The following is a 24,575-nucleotide window of genomic DNA, read 5'->3' on the forward strand; positions in this document are numbered from 1 at the left end:
CAGACGTGGGGAGAGGTGGGGAGGCAGGAGCCACGAAACTCCCCTCTCCAGGGGTGTCCCCAGTGTCCCCAGTCATGGGGCTGCTACCGGCACCAGGCTGGCAGACAGCAGAGACGCCGAAGAGCCGATGGGCCTCCTCCAACAGCATCTCCTCAGACAAGTGCAGCTCAGCTCCCGGGTCCTCCTGGTCTTTCTTTGGGGGAGCAGCAGAGGAGCCGGTGGAGATGTTGCTGTCCCCAGGTGTCCCCGCAGCGGTGGCCGTGCCGGAGCTGTACGGCTGTGCCCATTGCCCCTGGACCTGCTGGTAGCCGGGGATCGAGGTTGACAGCACCGGAGGGGCTGGGGCCACCGCTGTGCCCTGGTGGCCATAGGGGATGCTCCACTGTATGTGGAACACCCGCGGGTCGAACCAGCAGCCGCACGGTGCTCTCTGCAGCCCTGTGTGGGGGAGAGGGAGCCGTGCTGGGCCAGGGGGACCCTCCATGGGCAGCCCCTCAGCTGGCGCCCATCGCCAACGGCCCCAGTTCTGCCCAGTGCCGTATGTGCCGGGGGACAGGGGTGGTGGGTGCTGGGAGTGCCCGGGGTCGGGGATGGCGAAGGGGCCGAAGGTGCTGGGTGTCCGAGCAGCCAGGGGTGCCGTACCTGCTGGTGGGGCCTGGGGGGCCAGGGGTGCCCAGGCTGCGGGGAAGGGCTGCTCCTGCCCGGGCAGTGGGCACAGGGGGGCTGAGCCTGCAAGAGAGACAGGAGCCATGGCCGGCGCTCACCTCCACTCTTGCCCCCAGGAGCGTCCCGGGCTGCAGGGGTCGGGGTGGGTCCCTACCTGGGGTGCAGAAGCTCTGGGGGAGCATAATCGGCTGCAGGGGCTGCAGGAGCCGCAGAACTGGAGGGGCCCGGGGGCCACGGACTGGGAGCCGCATTGGTGGCTGCGCCATGGTCCCTCTGGCTGTTGGTAACTAAGGACTCTTTGGGGTGTCCCAGGAAGGAATGTTGGGGCTCCCAGTGTTCCACCCCAGCCCAAGAGCCTCCCCAGCTCCTCCTGGCCAGGGAAAGGGTTCAGGGGGGCTGGGCTGCCCTGGCCCCCACGGGCAGCTCCCAGGGGCTGGGGTGCAAGTGCCTTTGGCTGGAAGCCTTGGGCCGTTCCCAGAGCTGGGACATCCTTGGCATGGGGGGACTTGGTGGGACGAGTCCCACGCCTGCAGTGCTGGGCAGGAGGGTCCAGGCTGGGCAGGAGGGGTGGGCAGGGCAGGCGAGGTGGAGCTGTCGCAGGGGATGGAAGGCAGAGCTTGGATGCTGCAGCCCTTCCAGTCAGACGTGAGGGGGCTCAGAGCGGAGGTGAGCGCCGGCCATGGCTCCTGTCTGTCTTGCAGGCTCAGCCCCCTGTGCCCACTGCCCATGCAGGAGCAGCAGAGGTTGCACTGGGTGTCTGCTCCCATCGCCCAGGGCTCAGGACTCGCCCAGTGCTGCTCAGGCTTGAAGAAGCCCCTTGGAGAAGCTCAGGAGCCGGCAGGTCCCCTGCTGGGACGTCAAGCGAGCGGGCAGAAGAGCAGCTTGGCTGAGCAGGGAGCTCCCGGTCGAGCTCCGGAGCAGACAGGAATTCACCGCCTCTGGCAGCCAGGCCAGGCTGGGCAGGAAGGCGACAGAGCCGTCGGTCATGGCTGCGGGGAGACGGCACCAAAGGGCAAAGCTCGAGTGGAGCTGGAACTGGTGGGATCCGTGTCAGACACCAACAAGGGCTTTTTTAAGTGCGTTCACGGCAACAGGAGATCTGAAGAAAACGTTGGAGCGATGGAAGCGACGGAGGGAACTTCTTGTCACGAGTTCTCAGGGGCCCAGGGGCACAGACGCCCTCCCAGCCTGTTGACCAAAGCCAGCTCCCGCTCTTCCCGCCGTCAGAACCCTTTCTCTTCCGTGGCAGCGCGGCCGTTCGATGCGGCGGGAGAACAACGACCCCGCACCGCACGGCTGATGTCTCCAGGCCCTGGGGCGGCAGCCAAGGCCTCTGAGCTCCGCCCACGGGTGGGAGGGGAAGTGGGTGAGGCAGCCCCTGACTGACATCCAGACTGACCAATGAGAATGCTCCATGCCCTCGGCCTCAGGCTTCGTGTTGAAGGACGTTTGGATGCTGAGGCTGGACGGACGGACAGCGACAGACAGACAGCCATCTGGGTTCTGCTGTTTCGGTGCGGTTCTCTTTGGAGTTTCTTTAGTGGGGCGTTTTGCCATCCGGCCGCTTGCAGAGGCCTCTGGGCCTTTGCTGCCTTTGTCTCTTTTCTCTCTCTGGATGGGCTGTTGGGGCCAGGAGCTGCTGCCGGGACCGGCTGCTCGCTGGGACGGGCCTTGTGAGGATTTGCAGTTGATAGCTCTTATTTTATATTTTCCTTTTAGCTGTGCATATAATATTACCGGTAGCATATTAGTCCTATTCTGTTCTCTCATTGAAGCGTGTCTATGCCCATCCCGAGTTTCCCCGGTGCCCTCTCCCCTGGTGCTGGGTGGGCAGGGAGCGAGCGGCTCTCGTGGGCTGGAGTTGCTGCTGGGCTCCAACCGCGACCCCTCCAGGCTCCGCAGCTTCCCGGGGCTGGGATGTGGAGAGGGAGGCGCTGAGCTCTGCTCCTGGAGCCGGGACAGGACCCTGGGAATGGGGCGAAGCTGCGCAAGGGGCTTCAGACTGGTCATGAGGAGCCATTTCTTTAAGGAGAGGGTGGTCGAGCACTGGAAGAGGCTTCTGTGAGGGGTGGTGGATGCGCCAAGGCTGAAAGCATTTAAGAGGCGTTCGGAATCCCCGCTTAAGAACAAACTTTGGATTTTGATGATCTTTCCGATTTGATCTTCACCTCTTCCTGGTCCTGCAGCTGCCCAAGGTGCATCCAGACAACGGCAGGAGGGTCCCTGCCCTGCAGCCCCTCCCTCGCGATTCTGGGGTGATTTGGGTTGTTCTTGGGGCAGGGAGGCGCAGCCAGGCTCTGGAGCTGAGCGCGGTGGGACCCGAGGAAGGGCCTGATTGTCCTGAGGCTCTGAAGGGCTCGGCCCCCAGCCCTGTCCCCGCTGCAGGGGACGCTGCTCGTGTTCCAAAGACGTTGCAGCTCCTGTTGTCTGTGTGTCCGTCCCCAGCCCAGCCCCCCAGGTCTGTCCCTGTCCCAGGGGCTCCTGCATGGGGCTGTGTCCGTGACTCCTGCAGGGACCCGTCTGTCCTGCTCCCCCCGCCAAAGGGCGGCTTCCCCTGGGGAAGGGGACAGGGGACCCCTCCATTGCCTGTCCCTCTGGTGCTGACTCGGCCCTGGGGGGCTCGGTGCCCTTGGGGGCTCATGGGCTCTGATTTGGGCTCATCGTGGCTTTTGCAGCTCTTGGGGCCATTTCCCGGTGCCGCCTGCGCTCCCTCCCCCTCCCACACAGACACGGAGCAGTTCTGGAGAAACAAGGTTTAATAGAGAAAAACAAGAGAAACCCACCCAGAGCTACTCTAACCCCCCACCCCCTCCTCCCACCCCCTCCTCCCACCCCCACTAACACCCCCAGACACCCCCCTCCTCCCACACCTCCCCTGACCCACCCACCCCCAAACCCACCACCCTCCTCCCACACCCTCCAGCCCCCCAGGCCCCCAAATACACTCGCACTCCTCCCACAAACCCCAGACCCCCACCCCCAAATACTGCACCCCTCGTCTCCCAACCCCCACCCCCGGTGTTCTCTCATCTAATCCCCCCCTCCCACCCCCCTGCTCCCTGCCAGAGCCCTGCGCTTGCTGGGGGGCTCTGCCGAGGGGCTCTGCCCCCGCTTCTGCCCCCGCTGCTCTGCCTTGGCCGCCTGGGTCGCTGGCAGCTCCATCCCCACGTCCCTCCACAGCTCCGGGGGCTCCATCCCCAGCACATAGAACTCGGCCATGCTCAGCACGGCCTCTCTGAGCTCGGGGACGGTGTAGTCAGGGCTCAGAAGACCCTCAGGCAGCGAGAGGGACGAGAAGTCAGGCTGGGGGACAAGTGGGCTGGTGACACCAGGGTCCCCTGGCCTGGGGCTGCTGATGGGAGTGTCCTGGGTGACCCCCACTGTGTCCAAGGAGCAGCCAAACATCCTTAGGGCCTCTTCCAGTGGCACCTCTTCCGTCACTGCAGGGTGTCCCACTGGGTCCCCAGGAGCTGTGCGGTGGGGGGCAGCAGAGGGGCTGGGGGGGCTGGTGCTGCCCAGGGGGCTGGTGCTGCCTGGGGGTGTCCCCGCAGTGGTGGCCGTGCTGGAGATGTTCCGTGGTTCCACTGGCCCTTCATGATCACAGGTGGTGACAGACGTGGGGAGTGGTGGGGAGGCAGGAGCCACGAAACTCCCCTCTCCAGGGGTGTCCCCAGTGTCCCCAGTCATGGGGCTGCTGCCGGCACCAGGCTGGCAGACAGCAGAGACGCCGAAGAGCCGATGGGCCTCCTCCAACAGCATCTCCTCAGACAAGTGCAGCTCAGCTCCCGGGTCCTCCTGGTCTTTCTTTGGGGGAGCAGCAGAGGAGCCGGTGGAGATGTTGCTGTCCCCAGGTGTCCCCGCAGCGGTGGCCGTGCCGGAGCTGTACGGCTGTGCCCATTGCCCCTGGACCTGCTGGTAGCCGGGGATCGAGGTTGACAGCACCGGAGGGGCTGGGGCCACCGCTGTGCCCTGGTGGCCATAGGGGATGCTCCACTGAATGTGGAACGCCCGGGGGTCGAACCAGCAGCCGCACGGTGCTCTCTGCAGCCCTGTGTGGGGGAGAGGGAGCCATGCTGGGCCAGGGGGACCCTCCATGGGCAGCCCCTCAGCCGGCGCCTTCGCCAACGGCCCCGGTTCTGCCCAGTGCCGTATGTGCCGGGGGACAGGGGTGGTGGGTGCTGGGAGTGCCCGGGGTCGGGGATGGCGAAGGGGCCAAAGGTGCCGGGGTGTCCGAGCAGCCAGGGGTGCCGTACCTGCTGGTGGGGCCTGGGGGGCCGGGGGTGCCCAGGCCGCGGGGAAGGGCTGCTCCTGCCCGGGCAGTGGGCACAGGGGGGCTGAGCCTGCAAGAGAGACAGGAGCCATGGCCGGCGCTCACCCCCGCTCTTGCCCCCAGGAGCGTCCCGGGCTGCAGGGGTCGGGGTGGGTCCCTACCTGGGGTGCAGAAGCTCTGGGGGAGCACAATCGGCTGCAGGGGTTGCAGGAGCCGCAGAACTGGAGGGGCCCGGGGGCCACGGACTGGGAGCCGCAGTGGTGGCTGCGCCATGGTCCCTCTGGCCGTTGGTAACTAAGGACTCTTTGGGGTGTCCCAGGAAGGAATGTTGGGGCTCCCAGTGTTCCACCCCAGCCCAAGAGCCTCCCCAGCTCCTCCTGGGCAGGGAAAGGGTTCAGGGGGGCTGGGCTTCCCCCGGCCCCCATGGGCGACTCCCAGGGGCTGGGGTGCAAGTGCCTTTGGCTGGAAGCCTTGGGCCGTTCCCAGAGCTGGGACATCCTTGGCATGGGGGACTTGGTGGGACGAGTCCCATGCCTGCAGTGCTGGGCAGGAGGGTCTGGGCTGGGCAGGAGGGGTGGGCAGGGCAGGCGAGGTGGAGCTGTTGCAGGGGATGGAAGGGAGAACTTGGATGCTGCAGCCCTTCCAGTCAGACAGGAGGGGGCTCAGAGCCTCTGGGGGAGGGTCAGGGGAACAATTTCTTCCCCAAAGGGCTGTGGGGCATTGGAACAGGCTGCCCAGGGCAGTGCTGGAGTCACCATCCCTGGAGGGTTGGACAGACGGACATGAGGTTCTCAGGACATGGGGCAGGGACAGGACTGGGTTATGGTTGGACTCCATGAGGTCGAGGGGCTTTTCCAACCAAAATGATTCTGTGATTCACGTTGTTCCTGATCATTCCGTGATCGTTTCTGTGTGCAGTTTGATTTCCCAGCTGGGCTGGGTGTGCAAGATCTTTGGTTCCCACACGAGGGCTCTGTCACATTGGCAAAGGCCACATGTCGGGTTTTCCAGCAGAGCCCATCCCGACCCAGCCCGGCCCAGGGGGAAAGTTTCATGAGCTTGTTCCTCGCCCTTGAGAGAAATGGGGGAGAAACCCCAGCACCGAATGTGTTCGATGTGGTGCTGAGGGTCCCTGCAATCAGTTGCCTGTGTACACTCAGGAATTGCTTTGGGCTGCACATATAATATATATTAAATATTGTGGTCTGCGTTGAGTTTTTTGGTTTGTTTGGGTTTTTGGGGTTTTGTGTTTGTTGTTTTTTTACAGGTTCCTTTTGCAGGGGCCAGTGAGAACTTGATGACATGAACCCAGACATTTGGACTGAATGGAGAACTTCTGTCCTGTGCTAAAAAACATTGGCCTGGGAACGGAAAAGAAAGACGGAAAGGAGAGAGAATGACCAAGCAAGAGAAGATGGAGAGAGCAAGGGGGATGAGAGAGGGGGTGATGTATCCCCCTGTAAGCAGCTGAAGCAGGGGATCAACCACGAGATCCAACACTTAATGAGCCCAATCCCACCCTGAAAATAAAATGTATGTTATAAATCTTTCTTTATTTTTTGGGGCGGAACATCTCTGCTTTTGTTGTCACCTCTTTTTCCAGAGAGGATTTTTAATGCTGCATTTTGAGCATTTGCAGGAGCACGAAACCACGTGGATCCTCTGCGAATTTGCCCCTAGAAGGCCCGAACAATCCCGTTGCCATTGCTGTGGCTGGGTGCCATGGGTTTGGCGTTTCCTGCACCAGCAGCTCTGCTTCTCTCACCTCTGGAGCAGCGTCAAGACCCAAAGAGCTGCTGAAAGAAAACCAACCCAAAATCAACCAGCACCCTGCAAACCGCAAGTGACTCACATCCTTGATCTCTGCTGCGGGTTAAAAGCAGGTAGGAAATACACAAGTATCTATATGTACATATATTTATATTAGTACGTGTCAGCACTGGCGTGTCCCCGGCACCAGGAGGAGGAACCTGCTTTCCCCAATAGGTAAAGACCTTCAGACACCTCCCTTTCTCCCCCCAGGTCACTTGAACATCTGGAAAGCAGCAGCTGTGCGTTGGGAAGCAGCTCTTGGGGCCGGTGCAGGCAGCGGAAGAGCAGAGCGCGAAGCGGGGGCCGTGACAGCCGGGGCACGACGACGTGTGTGCGGTTTGAGCTGTGACTCCAGCCACAGGAACCACCGCTGCTGCAGGTCCCTGAGCTCGCTTTTGCTCCAGGCTGGGAACAAAAAGAACCTTTAGGTCTGAATCCTAATGCCACGAGGGCAGGGACCGGCCGTGGCGCTGAGCACCGTCTACGCCAGCCCAGAGGTGCCGCCGCGCTCGGCTCCCGGCGCCTGCGCGAAGCTTCCCGGTGAGTGAACGTGTTGGTGCTGTTGCTCCGCTCATCCCGGCCCCGTGGGATTGATGATGGGTGGGGGCTGGAGGAGCGGGTGTCCCGATGCTGCCAGACCCCTGCCCTGCAGGAAGCACAGGGACAATGGATTTTCTGGGCCTTTTCCAGCGCTTTCCTGAGCTGACGGTGGCCGAAACCCAATGTTCTGCTCTCGAGTGGGTTCGTTACCCAGCTCCAGCCCGGCACAGAGCGATAGCACATGCAGATTTCTTTCCCATAGCTCAGTTTTCTTGAAAAGGCAGCAAAACTACAGCCAACCCCCAAGGACACCCCTACCCCTTCACGCAGGACTTCATGTCCTGGTCCTTTTTAGCAGCTCGGCAAGGCTGAGCAGGACCCACGCAGCGACCTGCACCCTCTCCCCATCTCTTCAAGCATCCCAAGGGCTTTGCTTTGGGTCCTTCCCATCCCCGGATCCCCCCGGGTGCAGCACAAGGAGGAGAGCAGCCCAGCTCCCAGCCTGAGGCTTTGCAGCTTCGCTCGCTGCAGCCTCCCCGGTCAAGCAAGCAAAGCAGCTTGTGGGTTTTCTCAGCCCCATGGCTCCTGCAGACACTCGCAAGGTTTTCTCACTAACTCTCCTGAAACAAAGGGCATCGAGGATGGGGCAAAGAGCCCAGAAAAGCTGCGTCCTCCCTCACTCCCAGTTCTGGTCCCTGTTGCAGGTCCTTGGTACTGGGCGCTGCTGGGAGCCGGATGGGTCGGGACCGCGGTCCTGACGGGCATCGTGCTGTGGCTGCTGCAGCGACAGGGTGAGTGGCAGGGTCTGTCACCCCAGAACGGTGACAATCTCCCCCAAACCATCACAGCCCAGCCCCTGCCCAGGCTGGAGCGGATTCCTCCTGTATTTCTAGCAGGGAGCAGCTCCTGGGCCCCCTCTGCGCAGCGATCCCCACGGGCAGGAGGGGAAACGCTGCCAGCACGTCCTTCACGGGCTGATCTGTCTGGTTTTGGAGCCTGTCCTGATAGAAGTCCCTTTCCCCACCCTGACGGTGGTTGCAGAGACCCCAGGGGTCCCCCCGCAGAGTCCCGTCCCCAGGCAGCACCTTTCTGCGTCCCCAAGAGCTGCTTTGCACAAGGGGTCACCCCAGCGGCTGCGTCCTCCGGTCCCAACACAGCAGCACGATGTGCGGGTCAAACCCGTCCTCGTTTCAGGTGGAAACGGCCCCGTCCTGAGCCAGGACATGGAGACCCCGGCCAGCAAATGCTCCTGGGAATCCTGCCTGGTCACCAGCAGCCGACAGGACATCCCGGAGTTCAAATGCTCCTTGAGGTGCTTCCAGCTGCAGCTCAGACAGCGGCTGTGTGAGCCAGGGAGCCACAACGTCACAGGTACCGCGGTTCAGCATCACCCACAGCTTCGGTGCTGGGGACCTCACCTTGTTGCCCCTTTTCCATGTGGAAGGGGGACAACAAGGCCAGGAACTTTGGGAAAACACCCCAAGACCCCCAAGTCATCCCAAGTGCTGTCCCCATCCCCATCCCCATCCCCATCCCCATCCCCATCCCCATCCCCATCCCCATCTCCCTGCCCCACACTGTGCCCATCACCTGCCTGCGTTGCTCCTCTTGCTTTTCCCCCATTACCAAGGAACATTTTTCCAGCACGGGCAGAGCCCACATTCCCCAAAAATGCACCTGGAAGGGCTCAAAGGGCAGAAAAAGCCTCAGGTGTCCCAAGGGGTGTGCAAGAGCCCGGTGCCCCCAGCCCTGCCCCTCGCCCCACGGTGCCCAGGGGCTGAAGCAGCGCTCACACTCATCCTCGGCCGCAGGCGCCTCGGCTTGCTGGCTCTGTCCCGCCGGCTGGCAGCCGTTCGCAGCCAAGTGCTACTGGGTTTCCACAAACACCAGCACCTGGAAGGAGGCGGCGGAGAACTGCGGGTACCAGCGATCTCAGCTGGCGGTGCTGGAGAGCGCGGAGGAGAAGGTGAGGAACTGCGGCGGGAAGGGCTCAAGCGACACCTCTGCTTTTATCTCTTTTTAAGCTAAGCTTTTGGCAAAAAGCCACGTTGTGGTTGAGCTTTCTCCTTCCTGGCTGGCAAAGCACCCGAGCCCACACAACCAGTCTGATGGGTCAGGATAAGGGAGCTGGGGGTTCAGCTGGAGAACAGGAGCTGAGGGGAGACCTTCTGATCTCTGAACTGCCTGAAAGGAGCTTGGAGCCAGGGGGGTCGGGCTCTGCTCCCCAGGAACAAGCGCCAGGAGCAGAGGAAACGGCCTCAAGTTGCCCAGGGGAGGTTGAGGTTGGATCTGGGAACAATTTCTTCCCCAAAGGGCTGTGGGGCATTGGAACAGGCTGCCCAGGGCAGTGCTGGAGTCACCATCCCTGGAGGGCTGGACAGACGGACATGAGGTTCTCAGGACATGGGGTGGGTTACGGTTGGACTCAATGATCTTGAGAGTGTTTTCCAACCAAAATGATTCTATTATTTCAGTGGGAAAAAACGCGCCTCAAAACATGAATTGGAGCTTAGGCGAGGTTAAGGGAAAAGGGCAAATAGATGGTGCCCCGTATATGAGCTTCCAGGCTCCTCTGTCACCCCAAAAAACACTGCTTCACCGAATCACACACACAGAGTCCCAGGCTGGTTGGGCTGAAGGGACCTCTGGAGATCATCCAGTCCAACCCACCTGCTAACACAGGGTCACCAGAGCAGATCACACAGGATCGTGTCCAGGCGGGTTTGAATGTCTCCAGCCCTGCCCGTCATCCCCAGACCACACTCCCATCTCTTCCAAAGCACCAGCAACCCCTCCAGCCCCCAGTCTGCAACCAGGACGTGCCGGGTCCACCCCAGACCAGAGCCTCATGGGCAGGATCAGGTCTCTTTGCCATGCGATCAGCTCTGAGTCTCTTCTCCTCTCCCAGGCTTTCATCGGGGAGATGACCAGAACCAGCTCCGGAGCCTGGATGGGGCTGAGCATCGACCAGACGCGCGGGCAGGAGTGGAGCTGGCGGGACGGATCCGCGTTACAAGCAGCCCTGTGAGTGCCCCTCGCTCCGGTTCACGAGCAGGTTCCAACAGCCCCGGCCCAGGGGAAATATTTCCCAGCGCGATGCTCAGCACAGACCCGGCTGCCCCCAAAATCCCCCTGGAGGCGGCAGCAACGCTCAGAGGAGCAAAGAGAAACCACAGCAACAGGGGTTTGGTCTCTGCAGCCCAGCTGCGAAACAGGGAGAAGAGAGGAAATAAAAGCAATTAAGCCCTCATTCCTATTATACAGCCAAATGCAAAGCGCAATAAGGTGTAAATTGCAATCGATCCCACAGAGCTGATATTTGTTAGTACACACATGGGGTGTGGGGAGGGGAAATGATTTGGGGTGAGCACGGGTTTACCGACAGTTCTGCCTCCCCAACAGCTGGAAAAACAAGAGGGTGGCACCATCAGCTGAGCTGGCAGTGGCTGTGCCGGTTCAGGTTGTGGGGGAAACGCCCCAATGAGATCAATACTGTAACTGAACACACAGCGTGCGAGCGCACGGCGCCGGGCTGATCGCCGTCCCGCTGCTCCCCAGGTCTCCGGTGCTGGGTCCCGTCCAGGCGAACGCTTGTGCCGCGATTTGGGGGGGTCAGCTGCGTTCCCACATCTGCAGCGCCCCACTGCACTGGGTTTGCCAGAAAAAAGCCACCGAGATTTAAGCCGGAGGAAACAACCAGGAAAACCAGGACAAACTCAGCGCTGGGTAATTCACCGGGACACCAAAACACATCCCGGAGCAGCGGGTGGGGGCTCCTTGTTGAGGGTGGGGTCTCCACTTTGTATTTCTGCCCCTCGCCTCCAGATCCTCCTAATCCAGACAAAACCAAACCAGAACCAACACACACACCGAGGACGGGAAATCCAGCGGGACTGAGCTCCTCAGGGCGGCAGCGGCAAAGCGGGGAGTTTTCCAAACCCCTCAAGTGTCCTCGCGTGTCCCCGCAGCTAAAACGCTGTGGTTGATCCCCTCTGCTGAGGGGGAAGTTTCAGGTGAAACTGGTAAGAGTTTCTGAATCCTTCTGAATGGCGCTGGGCCGGTTTTGCTGGTGGCTGCAGACAGAGAATTTTATCTGGGAGCACCAGTCACTGCTGATCCTGTCCCGGTTGATATAGGCACATTGTCCCTTTCCCCGGACATCAAACCTGCATCAAAGAGCAAAAGGAGAACTCAAAGGGAAGCAAAGGGGTTGCTGTCGGCCTCAGGTCGGCGGCTGAGCATCTCCCAGATGGGAAACAGCACCGCAGGGGGCAGGGAACACCCTTCCCAGCACAAAAAATGCCCCACGAAGAACAAAACCTGCGTCCCCTACACAAAGTAGGGAAAAGTGTTGGCTGTGTGACCCCAGGAGGCTTCATCCCTCAACCCGCGCCAGCATCTGCACCCACAAACCCACAGACGCTGGTCCAAGCGCTTCAGCTCAAGCAAGAAAAGTCGTGCTTAATTGCTCTCATCAGATTTTTATATATATAAATGTATATATATATGTGTGTGTGTCTTCTGGCATTCAGTTCCCAACCCAGCCAGCCCAGGACATGGTTTTGTTCTCCAGAAGAAGACAGGACGTACCAGTTGTTGAAGAGAGACCCGTTGACCCATTTCCAAGGTCCAGACTCTTCCCTTTGGAGACCGACCCAGTAGTGCAAGGAGCGCCCATAGCGCAAGAGGAAACGCTAGAGAGGGAAGAAATCAACATCAGAGATGTGTGTCCATGTTACACCCTCCATGGGAACCCCAAATGGACTTGGAAACACCGGTTCTCAGGAATTTCCCGTTTACCAGCTCATCCCAGCTGTCGATGGTGGCCAAATGCGCCCCCAGAGAAACGCACGCGATCCGACTCCTGTTCCACTCCGCTTCCTCCTCAATAAAGTAAAAGCACTTTTCCCTGTATCCAATGCCATTGTCCAGGCAGCTGGGAAGGACATGAGAGGGGCAGGATGGGCAGGACGGGCATTTCTTAACTGGACAGGAGCAGGACACATCCTGGTGACTCATCCTGGGGACTCAACCCGGTGTTTTCTCCAGGGGAGGAGAAGACTTTGGGGTCGGCACCTCCATCCTCAGCCACTTACCCGCCAGCGCGATGATGGTGAGAAGCAACGCGGCTACGACCACGGTGACCCCGATGGGGACCTTTTGATCCTTAATGCACTTGAGACTAAAACCTGGGCACAAACCACATGGCAGATCACAAAGAGCAGCCCCAGCTCCCGCAGCTCTTGTGTTTCCCGTCAGGGGTCTACAGCCCCTTTAAATACGGCCACAAAGCACATGGGGGGCACAGTGGGGTGCAGGCTCAGTTCAGGGGTGCATCCCAGTGCTTTCATCAGTCTCAAGGATTTTTAGGGCTGTCTGACCTCACTGAATCCTCTCCATCCCACCCCAACAAGAGATGGGCACCATCCCCCAGACCCACCGTTCGGGCCACCCTGTGCCTCCCACAGCTTGCAAACAGCTTTACTTGCATCCTCCTGCCCCTCTCCCCAGCTATTTTAACCTAAATTTTAGCTGCCCGTGTCACACTCAGCCCAATCGCCACCTCCCAGTGTCCCCATGACAGGGCTGGCGCTCACTGGTCCTTCGCTCTGCTCTCTGCTGCGGCAGCATCGTTACAGCCGTCGGGTCTTCGCCTGTGCCAAAGCAAGAAGCCCATGGAATGTAAAGAGTTACTGCCGATGCTGTGACGTTGTTCAGCAGTAAATTACTAACGGTGGCTGTCTTCCCCATGGGACAATGAAGGGGAAAAGCGTCATTTCCCTTCCAGTTGGTTTACATGCACAGTGGGAAGGAAAACATGATTTCTGCCTTCAATAAACCGCTACTCGCTTTGGTTTTTTGCAAACCAGAAATAAAGGCGCTTTTGTCTGGTGCCCGAGGGACAAAGAGGAGTGAGTCCCTTGTCTGACAGCACCCGAATGGTGCTGCAGCGAGAGAAAAACCCAGCTTTAACTGGGAAAAGGAAAGGAAATGCCACTTCTCCGCGGGCTCCAACTCACCCTGTGCATGCTGAGCGGAAAATGGGCTTTTCTGTGCCGGCTTCTGTCCAAAGCAGCTTCAGTTGCCAGCTTCCAGGAGCTGCTGGGAGAGGAGAGAGAGGTAAGAGATGAGGTCAGAGAAAAGGGGAACCAGCTGCACTGCCGGCTCTTTTCTCCACGTAGAGAAATAACCCCAGGTTTCCCCTCCCCGCTCGCAGCCTCCAGCCAGCTGAGGGTTTAAACCCACGCAGGGACGCTCTCTGCTCCCCAACCCAAACGTATTCCCGACCCGTAGGACGGGAGCGAGAATCCAGCAAATCGAAACAAGCAGAAGCGTCTGAGAGCCGATATGGAGCCGGGGCTGAGAGCTGCCCCTTCCAGGTGCTTCCTGCAGTAACCAACTCCTCTGGTCAGCAGCACCGCCTTAGGAACCTTTTCTTATCGCCGTTTCTGGTTTGTTTTCCCAGTGAACATCTCCCACCTCCTCTGTCTCCCAAAGGGAGACCCGGGGGAGCTCTCGTTCCAAACCCAGGTCAGGCTCCACCAGGACCTGCAGAATGGGGGCAAAGCTACGAGAGACCCCAGGGCTGGACGCTGTGGGTACGGCGGGAGCAAGTCCCGTGGTTGCTGGGGCGTGATTCAGCACCGATAGCGGTTCTGCTGCTGATGTGATGATTGAAGACCTCGAAAAACTCGTTTTTTTCCATGTTGCAATGCACCACTCCAAGGAATGTGGCCAGATAAGGGTTTCAGTAAATCATTGTACATATTTATCCAGACAGGAATTCCTCTCAGCATAACAAAGAATTAGGCTCAAGCCCAAACCTCTTTCCTTCAGCTTTTTACCCCGGCTCGTGCTCCATAATTCACCGCTTGGTCCCAGGGAGAGGTCGGGGAGGGGGGCAAATGTCTGGAAGCCCCAAATTTGAGCTCTTGGCTCCATCACAACCCACTCCAAGCTTTTCAGCCCACGCCGCGATGCCCCAGCAGCAAGTGGGGCGGGTTGGGCTCCCTTGGATTGTCCCACCCAGGATGTCCAGAAGCTGGGCGCCTCTTGTCTCCGGCCACAAATAGAAACAGGGGAATATTCGGCTTCCAAGCAGTCGTGAGTGGAAATGAACACCAGAGGAAATGCTGCAACAGCATCAGAACAAACCAGGTGGGCTCACAGACAATCGAACTGCAGGATTTAAAGCCACTGACCTTGCCCTGCTCCCTCCGGCCCCAGCGGAGCTGCGGGCGGTGCCGCTGTGTCCTCCGCCCGGGGAAAAGAAAAGATGGAGCCAGAGATGGATCTTCCCCCTTGGCAGCTTTTTCCCTCCCCCAGCTCCTCTGCACCGACCTTAGTAAATACGCTCACACTCATTTTCTGGATTAAACCGGCGGCTGCAGTGAATTCCAGCAGGAACAGAAACACCGGGGGAGCGTGGGCAGCGGAGACGGCATCGGCTCTAAAACATCCCCGCACGCAGCTCTCGCTGCCCTTGGTCAGCGTTTCTGCACCCACCAGCCATGAGAGCGACACGGGCGGTTTCCAGGAGACAGATCCCCCCTGCCCTCCCTACACATGAATATTTGCGGTTCCCCAGCCAAGGCCTCTTCCCCTGGTGAACCACTCGGTGTCCTTTCCACAGTCAGTGTGAAAAATGAACTGCAAACATGTCACCAAACCACAGCTGGCGGGAAAGGCAGCAAACACCACTGTTCACAGGCTCGACAGTGGGATGGTGATGCCAAATTTCCCCCACCACATCACAATTGCAGAGAAATCATCAAGAACGGGTAAGCAGTGGAGGGGAGGGGGGTTTTCCCTGATAAAGACGCTGGTTCCTCTTCTCTTCGGCACAAACCTCCTGTTCCGATTGTGGGAGGAATCGCTCCAGGCGGGAGGGGCTCGGGGTCTCCCAGTGTGTGCACAGGGGTGTGTTCCCTCATCCAAGGCTGCGTTACGGGGCTCTCGGGACCCCCCAAGTCCTGATCCCCCCAGAAGCAGCTGAAAGCAGCCATGGGGCTCCTGGGGACAAACCCGACCTGGCTGGAGGGTGAACAAACCCCCCCGTGTCCCCTGCGAGAGCAACGAGGGGGCTGCGTGACACCAGGGCTGCTGCAAACGGCCCTTCCCAGTGCTCCCAGTCCCCAAACCCCCACACACCCAGTTCAGACCGCACAGCACACAGGGCGGTCCCACCGAGCTCCGTAGTTTGCTCTGAGCTGGCGAAACTGCTTTGGGAGGTTGGCGCTGTTTTTGGAGGTTTATTCTATAGGGCGATGCCCTTAGCTCCTCCCCGTCCCCCCGATGTGGCAGCTGTGCCTTAGACTTGCAGCCACCCCCATGTCCATGTCCCCTGTCCCCCTCCTCGGGTCAGCAAACTGGGGTCTGGGTGTTCGCGCTCCTTGGGTCTGGCCCAGGCGCTGCCTCGTGGCCGTTCGCCTGCCGCGTGTTTCCTTTTGGATTGCTTTATTTCTTCTGAATCCTCCCCCCGGGGCAGAAAGGGATGGGTACAGTGTGCACGAGGGTGTGCACAAGGGTGTGCACAAGGGTGGGTGTGCACAGGGGTGTGCATGAGGGTGTGCACAAGGGCGGGTGTGCACAGGGGGGCTTCTCTGGTACAGCAGGATGCTCCTTTCACCCCTCCCCATGAGCAAACTTGCTTGGAAACACCACACGGAGCCAAATTAACATCGTAATTAATTGGTGCAGATGTGTTGAGCAATGCCAGTACCGCAGCCCCCACCGAGGGCCTGATCCTGGCCCGTTCCCAGGTGTCTCTCCTGCTGTTGGCCCATGTTGTGCCCCCCAGCCCCTCAGAGCTGGGTGGCTTCTTTCTGGCAGATCCAGTGAGATCCCAAGCTGCAGCTTTGAGAGATGATGCTGTTCCCCTTCAGCACCCCACAGCTTCCTTCAGACCAACGGCTCATCCAGAACCTGGGGCTGCAGGAAGATCCTGTGTCACAGCACGAGGGTCCCTGGGGCGCCCCCACCCCGACACCCATCGCACCCCAAGCGCTCACTGGCTCCAGTCCACGAGGGAGCCGTTCAGCCAAGTCCAGTCCTTCCCAGCAGAGGGGCGGGAGAGGCCGATCCAGAAGTAGCTGCTGGGTTTCCCAATGATCTCATTTAGGAAATCCTGTGTCAGGAGAGAGGGCAGGTGGTGACACTGATGTGTCGCTGATCGCCACCCCAAAACAGGCTCCAGCCTGTCCCCACGCAGGCCCGAGCCCCACCAGTGTCCCCCACGCTGACACCGGCCAAGGCTCTGCAGAGGTTTGTGTACAGGGGTGGGTGCTGAACCCCGGACCCGTCCCACATCCCCGATGCCATCGGTCCCTTTACCAGCTCGTCCTCGTCCCCCGGCATCAGCAGCTGGGCCCCCCGACTCGCACAGTCCCCCCGGCTCTCACTCCACGAGCGCATCCTGTCAGCAGCCCAAAAGCACTTGGTCCCATGCGCCATCCAGCCCCCTGGGCAGATCTTGCACCCCCCAGCCTCTGAAAGACAGGCAGTGCCATGTTCAGCCACCAAGAAGCCACCTTGTCCCCTGCCCATCCAAAGAAGGACAAGTGTTTAAGTCCTGCTGGCTCCCCAGGAACACGGGGATGACCTGAGCTTCACTTGCTTCTCCAGTCTGGGGGTGCTGCAAGGTTTTGGGAAAGCAGACAGTGTGGAGATGCGTTGTGGTTGGCGTTACCTTGCAGATTTGGTGAGCAAAGCTCTTTCCGCAGCTCTGAGCAGATCTTCTCCAGGGTGCTGTTGCCATCTCCTGCGTTCCCGCTCCCGTTTTTGCAGCTTTCTGGGTTCTGCGGCTGCTGGTGCAGAACTGCAAGGGACGGAGCGAGCAGGGGAGAGGGGCGGGCTCCCCAGGCACGATACCACCGAGATCTACGTGCACTGGTCCCCGCGGGCTGCAGGGAAGCGTCTGGGATGGATCCTCACACAAAGTGGGTGCTCGGAGCCCCCCAGCCCCCTTCACCCTTCCTGTGGTCTCAGCTCAGCCCAGGCCTTGATCTGAGCATCTCACGGGGGTGGGAATCAGCCTCGGGGTCCCTACCCAGAGCAGACTCCCCGTTTTGGGTACGGGGTCTCCACCTCTGAGCTCAGCCCCACTCCTGCAACTGCCTTCACCCGCTGCTGCTCTGCGCTGCCAACAGGATGTGGCCCCTGCACCCCTGCGCAAGGCGGAGCGTCAGATACGGAGCCATCAGCCTGGCCGGCTGCAGAGAGCCCGGGAGCCTCTGACCGCTGCGGAAATGGCCTCTTGTGCACAAACCAGCTGTGCCAGCCCCATCTGTGCAGCCCAGAGGGGCCTGGCGCAAGGGTGAGGGGCTCTGCACCACCTCCTGACTACCCCTCGCAGCACAGCGCGGCCACAGACAGCTGCAGTGCGCACAAAAGGCTTCCAGCAGATTTATTTGGGGGTTTCTCTCGAGTTCTGAGCCCACACAAGTTCAAACCACCAGCCCTAGATCGTTGCTGGTCCCAGTTCCACCCCGCAGCAGGGACAGCAGATCCCTGCAAAGCCACCGGCTCAGGGTTGGTACCCAAATTGCTCCCGCATCCTCAGAGCATCACCTGCGTTCTGCAGCTCTCGGAGCCACCAAGGGAGCTGAGCCTCATCCCTTTGCTCTTCCCTCCATACCTGTGTGCCAAACGTTTGGCAGATCCATCCTCAAAGTTCAAATCCATGCTCGAGACCCTTCCCAGCACAAGATCCATTGGATCCCCTGCCCCTTTGGAGAAGGATCTCCTCACCAAGATCAACCAGACATCTGAGTCTCCATGCCAGCTGCTTGCTGTGGTTCGGGGGTGCTGTGGGTCAGGGCAGCAACAGCTGCCACCAGCAAGATCATACCCGGCACAAAACTCATTCCAACAGGGCTGAGCGTGACCCTGAGCTTGGCCACAGGGTGTGAAATCCTCACCCTCCCACAGTTGAAAAGTTTCCAGGGGTTTTCGCCTCACTGGCCAACCAAAATAGCCAAGTCTTCTCCACCCACCAGGTCTATGAAATTCTGATAAAAGCCACAGGCCATAAAAAGCAGATTTTCCTCCTACACAAGCACCTGAGCCAGCACCCCCAGAGCAGGGACCCTCTCTTTGGATGGTCCCCTCTCCGGATTGTCCTTTGGTTGTCCCCGTGCCAACAAGCAGAACTACTCACACGAGCATCCCATCGCCACCAGGGCCACCCCGAGGATGAGCTTCCCGGTCAAGCCGGCGCAGAGAGCCGCTCGGTGCCACCAGGGACAGCTCGATGCTGCAAGGGAAAGGAGTTTTTGGGAGAAAAGCCCTGTCCCAGCCCCGCATCCAGCCAGCCAGGTCTGCAGCGCAGGTTCGGGCTCTTTTCTCCCCAAAGTCCCTCTGTGGTGCTGCTGCTGGTTGTTCTAAAGCTTTGGTCGATCGTCCACATTTCGCCGCTGCCACCCTCCTCCCGACCCTGCTGGCGCTGGGGAAAAGATGCTCATGATGTGTTTCGGTTGGTTCTACCCAGATATACAAGAACTGGGAATCTCCTGGATGTTGTAAAGTCACTAGAAGTCAAGGGGAGAGGTGGACCAAGATGGGCGGCCAGGATGATGCTTCTGGCCAAAGCCAGAGCTCACCTGGACCAGCAAAGGTTCATCGTCTGCTTCAGAATAAAACAGCAAAGGAGGAACATCCGATCCCACCTTAGCATCAGGTGGTGGGTTTGGCAGAGTCCTTTGAGCTCAAAAGGGGTGTGTTTGGTGAAATCATGGAATTCTTGCAAAAAAATACAGACATTGTGGGATGCTGCCTGAAGATGCCGTCACCACGCAGAGATCTCTTCCCGAGGGGAAAGAGCAGGAGTTAAATCTTTGCTGAAGGCAGAGCAGGCGCAGGAGGAAGGTGAGGGAGGTGTAAGGGGACAACGTGGTGGTCACGGGCAGAAAAGCAGCATTTCAAAAGTCCTGGCAGGACTCGGGCAACACTGACCCCGTTTCAAAGAAACCCTGAAACCATTTCAAGAGAAAACTACCGAAGGAATCACAAAGAGCAGACGGGATCCTCCATCACCCAGCACAGCCACGGGCCCTTCCCTTCCTGCTTGGGGGGCGGGAATCTCCAGGCACAACCACAGCCAAAAAGTAAATATCCCCCTAAGGTCCCCCCCAGTGCACTTACTGCCAGGTTGAGGAAGCGAATGCACTTCCCTGTTGCTTCTTCCAGACTCGATATCCAGATCAACATAGAGAGTTTCCTCGGCCGTAGTGGGAGAGGCGGGAGGATCAGCAGCGGTGCCTCTGGCTCCAACGGGGCCCATCCAGCCCTGAGAAAACTGGCTTTTTCTGCGGTTTTTCACTCCTCTGGTTTATCCCCACAAGTTCCTCTCCAGGCCAGAGCTCTGCAGGGAGGAGTAAGAGCCTCTGAGTGCTCAGCAAGCGCAGCGAGGTTGCAAGAAAGCGGATGCGATGCACTGGTCAGCCCGAAAACGAAACTTTACACCGTTTGTGCTGAATTAAGCCATGGAAAATGCATTTGTCTCATCAAGGGAAGCAGCTCCTGACAACGTTAAGCCTTTTCTATTCAAAGTTGAGCCCTATTCTTCTAAGGTACCAAACAAGACACCTTGAATAATTGAAAGAAGGCGCAAACAAACCCAAGATCCGCGGTTCGGCAAATGGGCCGTTCCAGACTTTGCTCCGCTCTGCCCCAATGGGTCATTTTGCACGAGAAATAAGGTGTCGTGGCGAGAATGATCCGCGATCTCCCAGAATGTTCCTACCAGGATTGTGAGAATCGGGATTTTCAGGAAATAAAGTAAAACCAGATCCCTTCCACCCTTATCTCCTCCCTTCAGCTGCTCGAAAGGTGTTTTCTTATCTCAGTCACTGCTTCTCCCCACCCAAACCTATCCCAGCATCGCCGCTTTTACCGATTTCCCTGTAATTTCCGTTTTTCCAGCCTGGGTGTAAAACACATCACCATTTTGCTGCTTTGCCAAAAGCACCCGGGAGACTCTGGAAACAAGGGGTCAGAAACGAGCCCTTTGAGGGGAAAGATGGAAAATTGCCCAAAAAGCTCAAGAAATCAAGCTGTTTCTCCTTCGTTCCTTGTTTCCAAGGCATTTCCAAGAGACACTCAGCTGCTCCCTTTGCAAACCGGGACCGGAGCAACTGAAGGGCAGGGAAGGTCAGAAATGGAAACACAGCCCCAAAGTGATAGAAAATTTAAAGGTGTGAAATGACACGTTTACTGGTTTCTTTGGAAGATTCGCTCATCTTTTTCTGCACAGAGGAAGAAATCCCATGCAAGGATTTTTCAACCCCAGCAAGAGGAAAAACCAAACTGTCAGGACCTATTGAAACGGCCCCAAATGAGCTATTTATCCCTTTTTAGGGGAAAGTGGTTTCCAGCCTGGGCAACGGGGGCACATGGAAGGGGCTCAATTGTGACCAGAACAGGTACAGAAAACTATGCGGAGATATATTAGGAAATTTTATTTGAGAAACATCAAACACAGGAAGGGTTGCGGCTTCTCGACCAGCAACACACACTTTAGTTTAAAGGTCTGCAGGTGTTAAAGGCTTCTCTGCATCTAATCTGACTGCACAGAGGCAAAGCAACAAAAGCCGAGCTCCCAGAGACGCTGCAGAGCTGACAGCCTCGCTGAGCTAACTGTGCTTTGTCCCTTATGAAAAAGGGGTGGCTGCGGTTCACAGCATCAAAGGGTGCAATGAGAAGGGCAGCTTGTCACAGCTGCCACGTCCATCAAGGTCATATTGAGCTGCTGCAGCCCCAAAAAGCCAGAGCAACCTTGACCCGGGGGAAAAGGCGCCTCAAAAAGGGGGAATGTGATCCTATGTCTCCCACTCTTCACCCACCGCAGCCTGAACCCGGCTCTGATGTGGGGGATTCTCTCTCTTCGAGCTGGACTCTCATCCTGAATGGGACAAAGGTCGAGAGGAAGAAAAGTGATGTGAGTGCTACGGGAAGGGAAATAAATACAAAACAAACAAATGTCATGGGGAGGAAAAAATAAGAAAGAGAAACCTCTGCCCATGGCAGAAGCCTCCACAAATAGGGTTTTCCCAGCAGGTGGGTTTGTTCCCAACGCCCACGGCTGCTTTCAGCTGCTGCTGGGGCTCCTGCGGCAGCAGCTTCTGGGGGGGTGGCACACAAGCCCCCGTATGCAGGAACACAAGGGCTGATGGGGAGAACAGTGGCTTTCAACAAGCACTTTGAGGAACAGAAGGGACACACGTGATTACTTCCCATCTTTTAATTACAATAAATAGCAACAAGGTCTGTATGAGTCACAGGTGCCACACGAGGTCACTTCTCATCCCAGCACAGGGTTGGGGACCTTGGCCAAGCTCCCTGAGCCCATCTCATCTGGCAGCAGCACCTCGAGCTCCATCACCACAGTGCAAAAGCGGATTCAGTGGAATTGTTAGAAAAGCAAGATGAATGCTGGAGTGGTCCCAGGAGGAAGAAACCAGTCCCATGTGCAAGCCAGGCTCCCAATCCACACAGCCAGATATCACCATCCCCGGTGTCCGCCCCTCCTGCAGGTCCGTCTCCTTGAGACTGGGCAGCGAGTTGTTACTGAGACCTGGAGAAACCCAGAGCTGCAGCTGAGGGAAGAGCATCCCCAGGTCACGCTGTGCTGCTGGAAGAGGTGAAGCTGTGGAGGTCCCAGCATGGAAAAGGTCCTTACTCCTTTCACAAGGCAGCTTGGGGCTTGCTGCACAGATACGGCCGGAGCCGTGAGCAGCTTGAAATCACAACACCACCACCATTCAAAAACGCACACTCGCCTTCCTCTGGCACCAGGTACCTGCGACAAGAAGCACAGACAGCGCTGGCACCCTGGGGGAGCGGTTGTCCCCTCAGGCAGCAGGAGGGGACAAGGGCTGCCTGCAAGGGACAGTCCCTGCAGCCACATCCCACCGCAGGACGGTCTCCCCACGGCCCTGGCTCTCAACGGGACTCACGTGTGGTTGAAGCTGCTGCCGTTCAGCCACTGCAGCCGCCCGTCCTGCATCCGCAGCCCAAGCCAGTAATCAATGTTCCCCCTGAGACGTGAGAGAAACTCCTGGGCAGGAAAGAAAGAAGCCAAGAGTCAGGAGCTGCTGCCGCCCCAGCGAGTTCCTGTCCCAGCCCCACGCCAGGCCCTGGGACGGCAGCAGCTCCCACCCAACGGCTGCTCCGCCAAGCTCCAGAGCTTCTGCAGGAGCTCCCAGCCCGGCTGGCCGGGTTGGTCCTGCTCTGCCGCAGCTCTGCACCCAACCCACACCCCCTGCACCCCCACACACCCACAGCCACCCCTCACTCACCATTTCCCACTCCCTCTCCAGCACAGCCAGCGAGGCCCCGAGCGAGGAGCACCGCTCCCGGCTCCACTCCCAGCTCCCCTCCTGCTCCCTGCTCGACAGGTAGTAGCACACATTGCGGTACCCAACCCAGTCGTCAGGACAGCCCAGCACCGCAGCCGCTCTCGCTCCATCTCTTCTTGCTGCAGAGGGAAGGGAGAAGATCAGAGGATTCCACTCTCCAGGGTCCAGGGCACACAGCTCCTGGGGGCAGGGAAGGAGGCAGCCCCGGGTTCCCCCCACAGGGATCCCCCCTTTGCTGCCAGGGACCCCCAGGGAGCAGACACCCCAGGGGAACAGCCCAGCTGGGCTGCTGGCGGCACACACGGCTCTGCACCCAGGGACGGACGGAGACAGCCGCTGCTCCCTCACCTGACAGCACCGCAACCGCTGACAGCAGAGCCAGGAACAGAGCCAGGAGCAGAGCCAGAACTGGGACAGGCACTGCGTGAGGCACGCACCGCTCACCTGGAGGAGGAAAAGCCACCAACAGTGAGGACGCTGCTGTCCCAGAGCACGCACAGCCCCCGTGTCCCCGCCACCCCCACACCAGCTGCCCAGGGAAGGCAGGAGGGACCCCCAGCCTGTTTCACCCCCAGACAGCTGGAAGAAGCCTCACACTTGCCAGCCCCAGTCCTCGTGGGGTGACACTGCCACAGGACACTGTCCCCTCCCCACAGGCCACAAGGGCGGCCCTGCACTCACCCACACATCCTCTGCCCGTCCCTTTGTCTGTCTGCCCAGGCAGCTCTGGGTGGCAGGGTGCCCATCTGCACTGAGGACCCAGGTGCTCGTCCACATTCCCATCTGTGTCACAGAATCCCATCTTCTCCCCTTGCTCCACAGGCAAATGAGACGGGGAACCTGTTTCCTTGTAAGTAGTGGAATCTTCGACCCAAGGCATTATCTGCGCTGGCAGAAACGATTTCCAGCCAAGCTTGGATGCAGTTTTCTGACCACATCTGTTATCTTCACACTGGGAGAGCACAGAAAACATGATGAGAACACAGTAAATCACGATATTTATTTCTGTTACCAGACGGCTGGCACAGCTGATATCAAGTATCAGCCACTGTCCTGTGATGATAACCAGGCTCAGCAAGGTGCTGTCAGCGCAACCCTGCCCTGTCCCTGCTCTGATGGTTGTGCCAGTTGACAGCACATGAGGTTCAACAAGGCCAAGTACCGGGTCCTGCACTTGGGTCACAACGACCCCATGAACGCTGCAGGCTGGGGAAGAGCAGCTGAAAAGCGCCCGGGAGAAAAGGATGTTTGTGAGAGCAAAGAGAACAGGGAGAGCAAACAGGAAACCCCTTGAGTGAGCCCATGGAAACCGAAATCAGACAAAGCTTCTGGGAAAGCAACTCTGTCTTTTCAGCCTGCACACACCAACTCCTGCAGAGGGGACAGGGGAAGCCACAAGCAGCCACTCCCCACCCCAGCACCAGAGAAAGGTGGGAAATGGGGGAACACGGGGAGGACAACCAGCCAGGCCCCTTCAGCACCAGTCCCTCTGCAGAGCCCCGGCAGCACCAACAGGAGTCAGGGAGCTCAGGACCCGGCGCTTGCCCCCAACCCTCCTCCCCTGCACCCCCCGCCCAGGCTGTGCCGGGTCCGTCCCCTTCCCACCGACAGGAGGTCCCTACCTGACCCCAGCAGCTCCTCACCACGCTCCTGTCACGGCTGCTGTCTCACCCTTAGAAGATGGAGGCGGTGCCAGCTGCTGAAAACCACAGCGCTCCGGCCAATCAGCAGTGAGAATGGGTGGCGGGGAGAGAGCCAGTCGGAGCGATGCTTCAGAACAACGCGCCTCCGCCGCATGGAAACCCCGAGCTGTTTCCGCCTGGAGTCGCTATTTTGGGCGGGATCCTCTTTTTAAGCCCTCAGGGGGAGTTCTCAGAGGCCGCACTGACAGAGGGAAAGAACCGTTAGAGGGTTAACCACACAGCAAGTGT

The 24,575-nt window shown here is 59.1% G+C and overlaps 3 protein-coding genes across 3 annotated transcripts in view; 1 reads left to right on the top strand and 2 right to left on the bottom strand.

The window, feature by feature from the left end:
* Positions 1 to 6,207: 6,207 nt before the first annotated feature.
* Positions 6,208 to 10,970, top strand: LOC139825710 (killer cell lectin-like receptor subfamily F member 1). Its single transcript, XM_071799730.1, has 8 exons — positions 6,208 to 6,469; positions 6,576 to 6,819; positions 6,959 to 7,288; positions 7,993 to 8,079; positions 8,483 to 8,667; positions 9,075 to 9,254; positions 10,197 to 10,312; positions 10,847 to 10,970. The coding sequence occupies exons 3-8, from the start codon at positions 7,189 to 7,191 to the stop codon at positions 10,968 to 10,970; spliced, it is 792 nt and encodes a 263-aa protein (XP_071655831.1). The 5' UTR covers positions 6,208 to 6,469; positions 6,576 to 6,819; positions 6,959 to 7,188.
* The window catches only part of LOC136113159 (uncharacterized), a 194,843-nt gene continuing 180,741 nt past the window's right edge, over positions 10,474 to 24,575 (bottom strand). The window contains exons 2-15 of the mRNA XM_071799480.1: positions 23,326 to 24,528; positions 22,993 to 23,088; positions 22,585 to 22,763; positions 22,243 to 22,343; positions 21,975 to 22,085; positions 20,181 to 20,265; positions 14,491 to 14,848; positions 14,315 to 14,421; positions 13,769 to 13,837; positions 12,886 to 13,081; positions 12,385 to 12,477; positions 12,089 to 12,273; positions 11,879 to 11,982; positions 10,474 to 11,454 (exon numbers count right to left, since the gene is read on the bottom strand). Coding sequence (XP_071655581.1) covers positions 11,298 to 11,454; positions 11,879 to 11,982; positions 12,089 to 12,273; positions 12,385 to 12,477; positions 12,886 to 13,081; positions 13,769 to 13,837; positions 14,315 to 14,421; positions 14,491 to 14,848; positions 20,181 to 20,265; positions 21,975 to 22,085; positions 22,243 to 22,343; positions 22,585 to 22,763; positions 22,993 to 23,088; positions 23,326 to 23,617 — 2,133 coding nt within the window. The 5' untranslated portion in view covers positions 23,618 to 24,528 and the 3' untranslated portion in view covers positions 10,474 to 11,297. The remainder of the gene's footprint in view (positions 11,455 to 11,878; positions 11,983 to 12,088; positions 12,274 to 12,384; positions 12,478 to 12,885; positions 13,082 to 13,768; positions 13,838 to 14,314; positions 14,422 to 14,490; positions 14,849 to 20,180; positions 20,266 to 21,974; positions 22,086 to 22,242; positions 22,344 to 22,584; positions 22,764 to 22,992; positions 23,089 to 23,325; positions 24,529 to 24,575) is intronic.
* LOC136113157 (killer cell lectin-like receptor subfamily B member 1B allele B) lies at positions 15,964 to 19,944 on the bottom strand. The gene is made up of 6 exons (XM_071799727.1): positions 19,430 to 19,944; positions 18,447 to 18,542; positions 16,977 to 17,105; positions 16,622 to 16,776; positions 16,300 to 16,415; positions 15,964 to 16,219 (listed from the first exon to the last, which is right to left on the bottom strand). The coding sequence occupies exons 1-6, from the start codon at positions 19,566 to 19,568 to the stop codon at positions 16,093 to 16,095; spliced, it is 762 nt and encodes a 253-aa protein (XP_071655828.1). The 5' UTR covers positions 19,569 to 19,944; the 3' UTR covers positions 15,964 to 16,092.

Source organism: Patagioenas fasciata, chromosome 27 (assembly GCF_037038585.1).
Source record: "Patagioenas fasciata isolate bPatFas1 chromosome 27, bPatFas1.hap1, whole genome shotgun sequence".
NCBI lineage: Eukaryota > Metazoa > Chordata > Aves > Columbiformes > Columbidae > Patagioenas > Patagioenas fasciata.

What these genes read in the sequence shown, in the direction of transcription:
- LOC139825710 (XM_071799730.1), top strand. Translation starts at nt 7,189, where the DNA reads ATGCCACGAGGGCAGGGACCGGCCGTGGCGCTGAGCACCGTCTACGCC. An exon ending in CGCCTGCGCGAAGCTTCCCG is followed by an intron (nt 7,289 to 7,992) that starts GTGAGTGAACGT and finishes TCCCTGTTGCAG; the next exon opens with GTCCTTGGTACTGGGCGCTG. An exon ending in ACAACGTCACAGGTACCGCG is followed by an intron (nt 8,668 to 9,074) that starts GTTCAGCATCAC and finishes GGGCTGAAGCAG; the next exon opens with CGCTCACACTCATCCTCGGC.
- LOC136113157 (XM_071799727.1), bottom strand. Translation starts at nt 19,568, where the DNA reads ATGGGCCCCGTTGGAGCCAGAGGCACCGCTGCTGATCCTCCCGCCTCT. An exon ending in TTGCTCACCAAATCTGCAAG is followed by an intron (nt 16,777 to 16,976) that starts GTAACGCCAACC and finishes CCTGTCTTTCAG; the next exon opens with AGGCTGGGGGGTGCAAGATC. An exon ending in TCCCTCGTGGACTGGAGCCA is followed by an intron (nt 16,220 to 16,299) that starts GTGAGCGCTTGG and finishes ATCTTCCTGCAG; the next exon opens with CCCCAGGTTCTGGATGAGCC.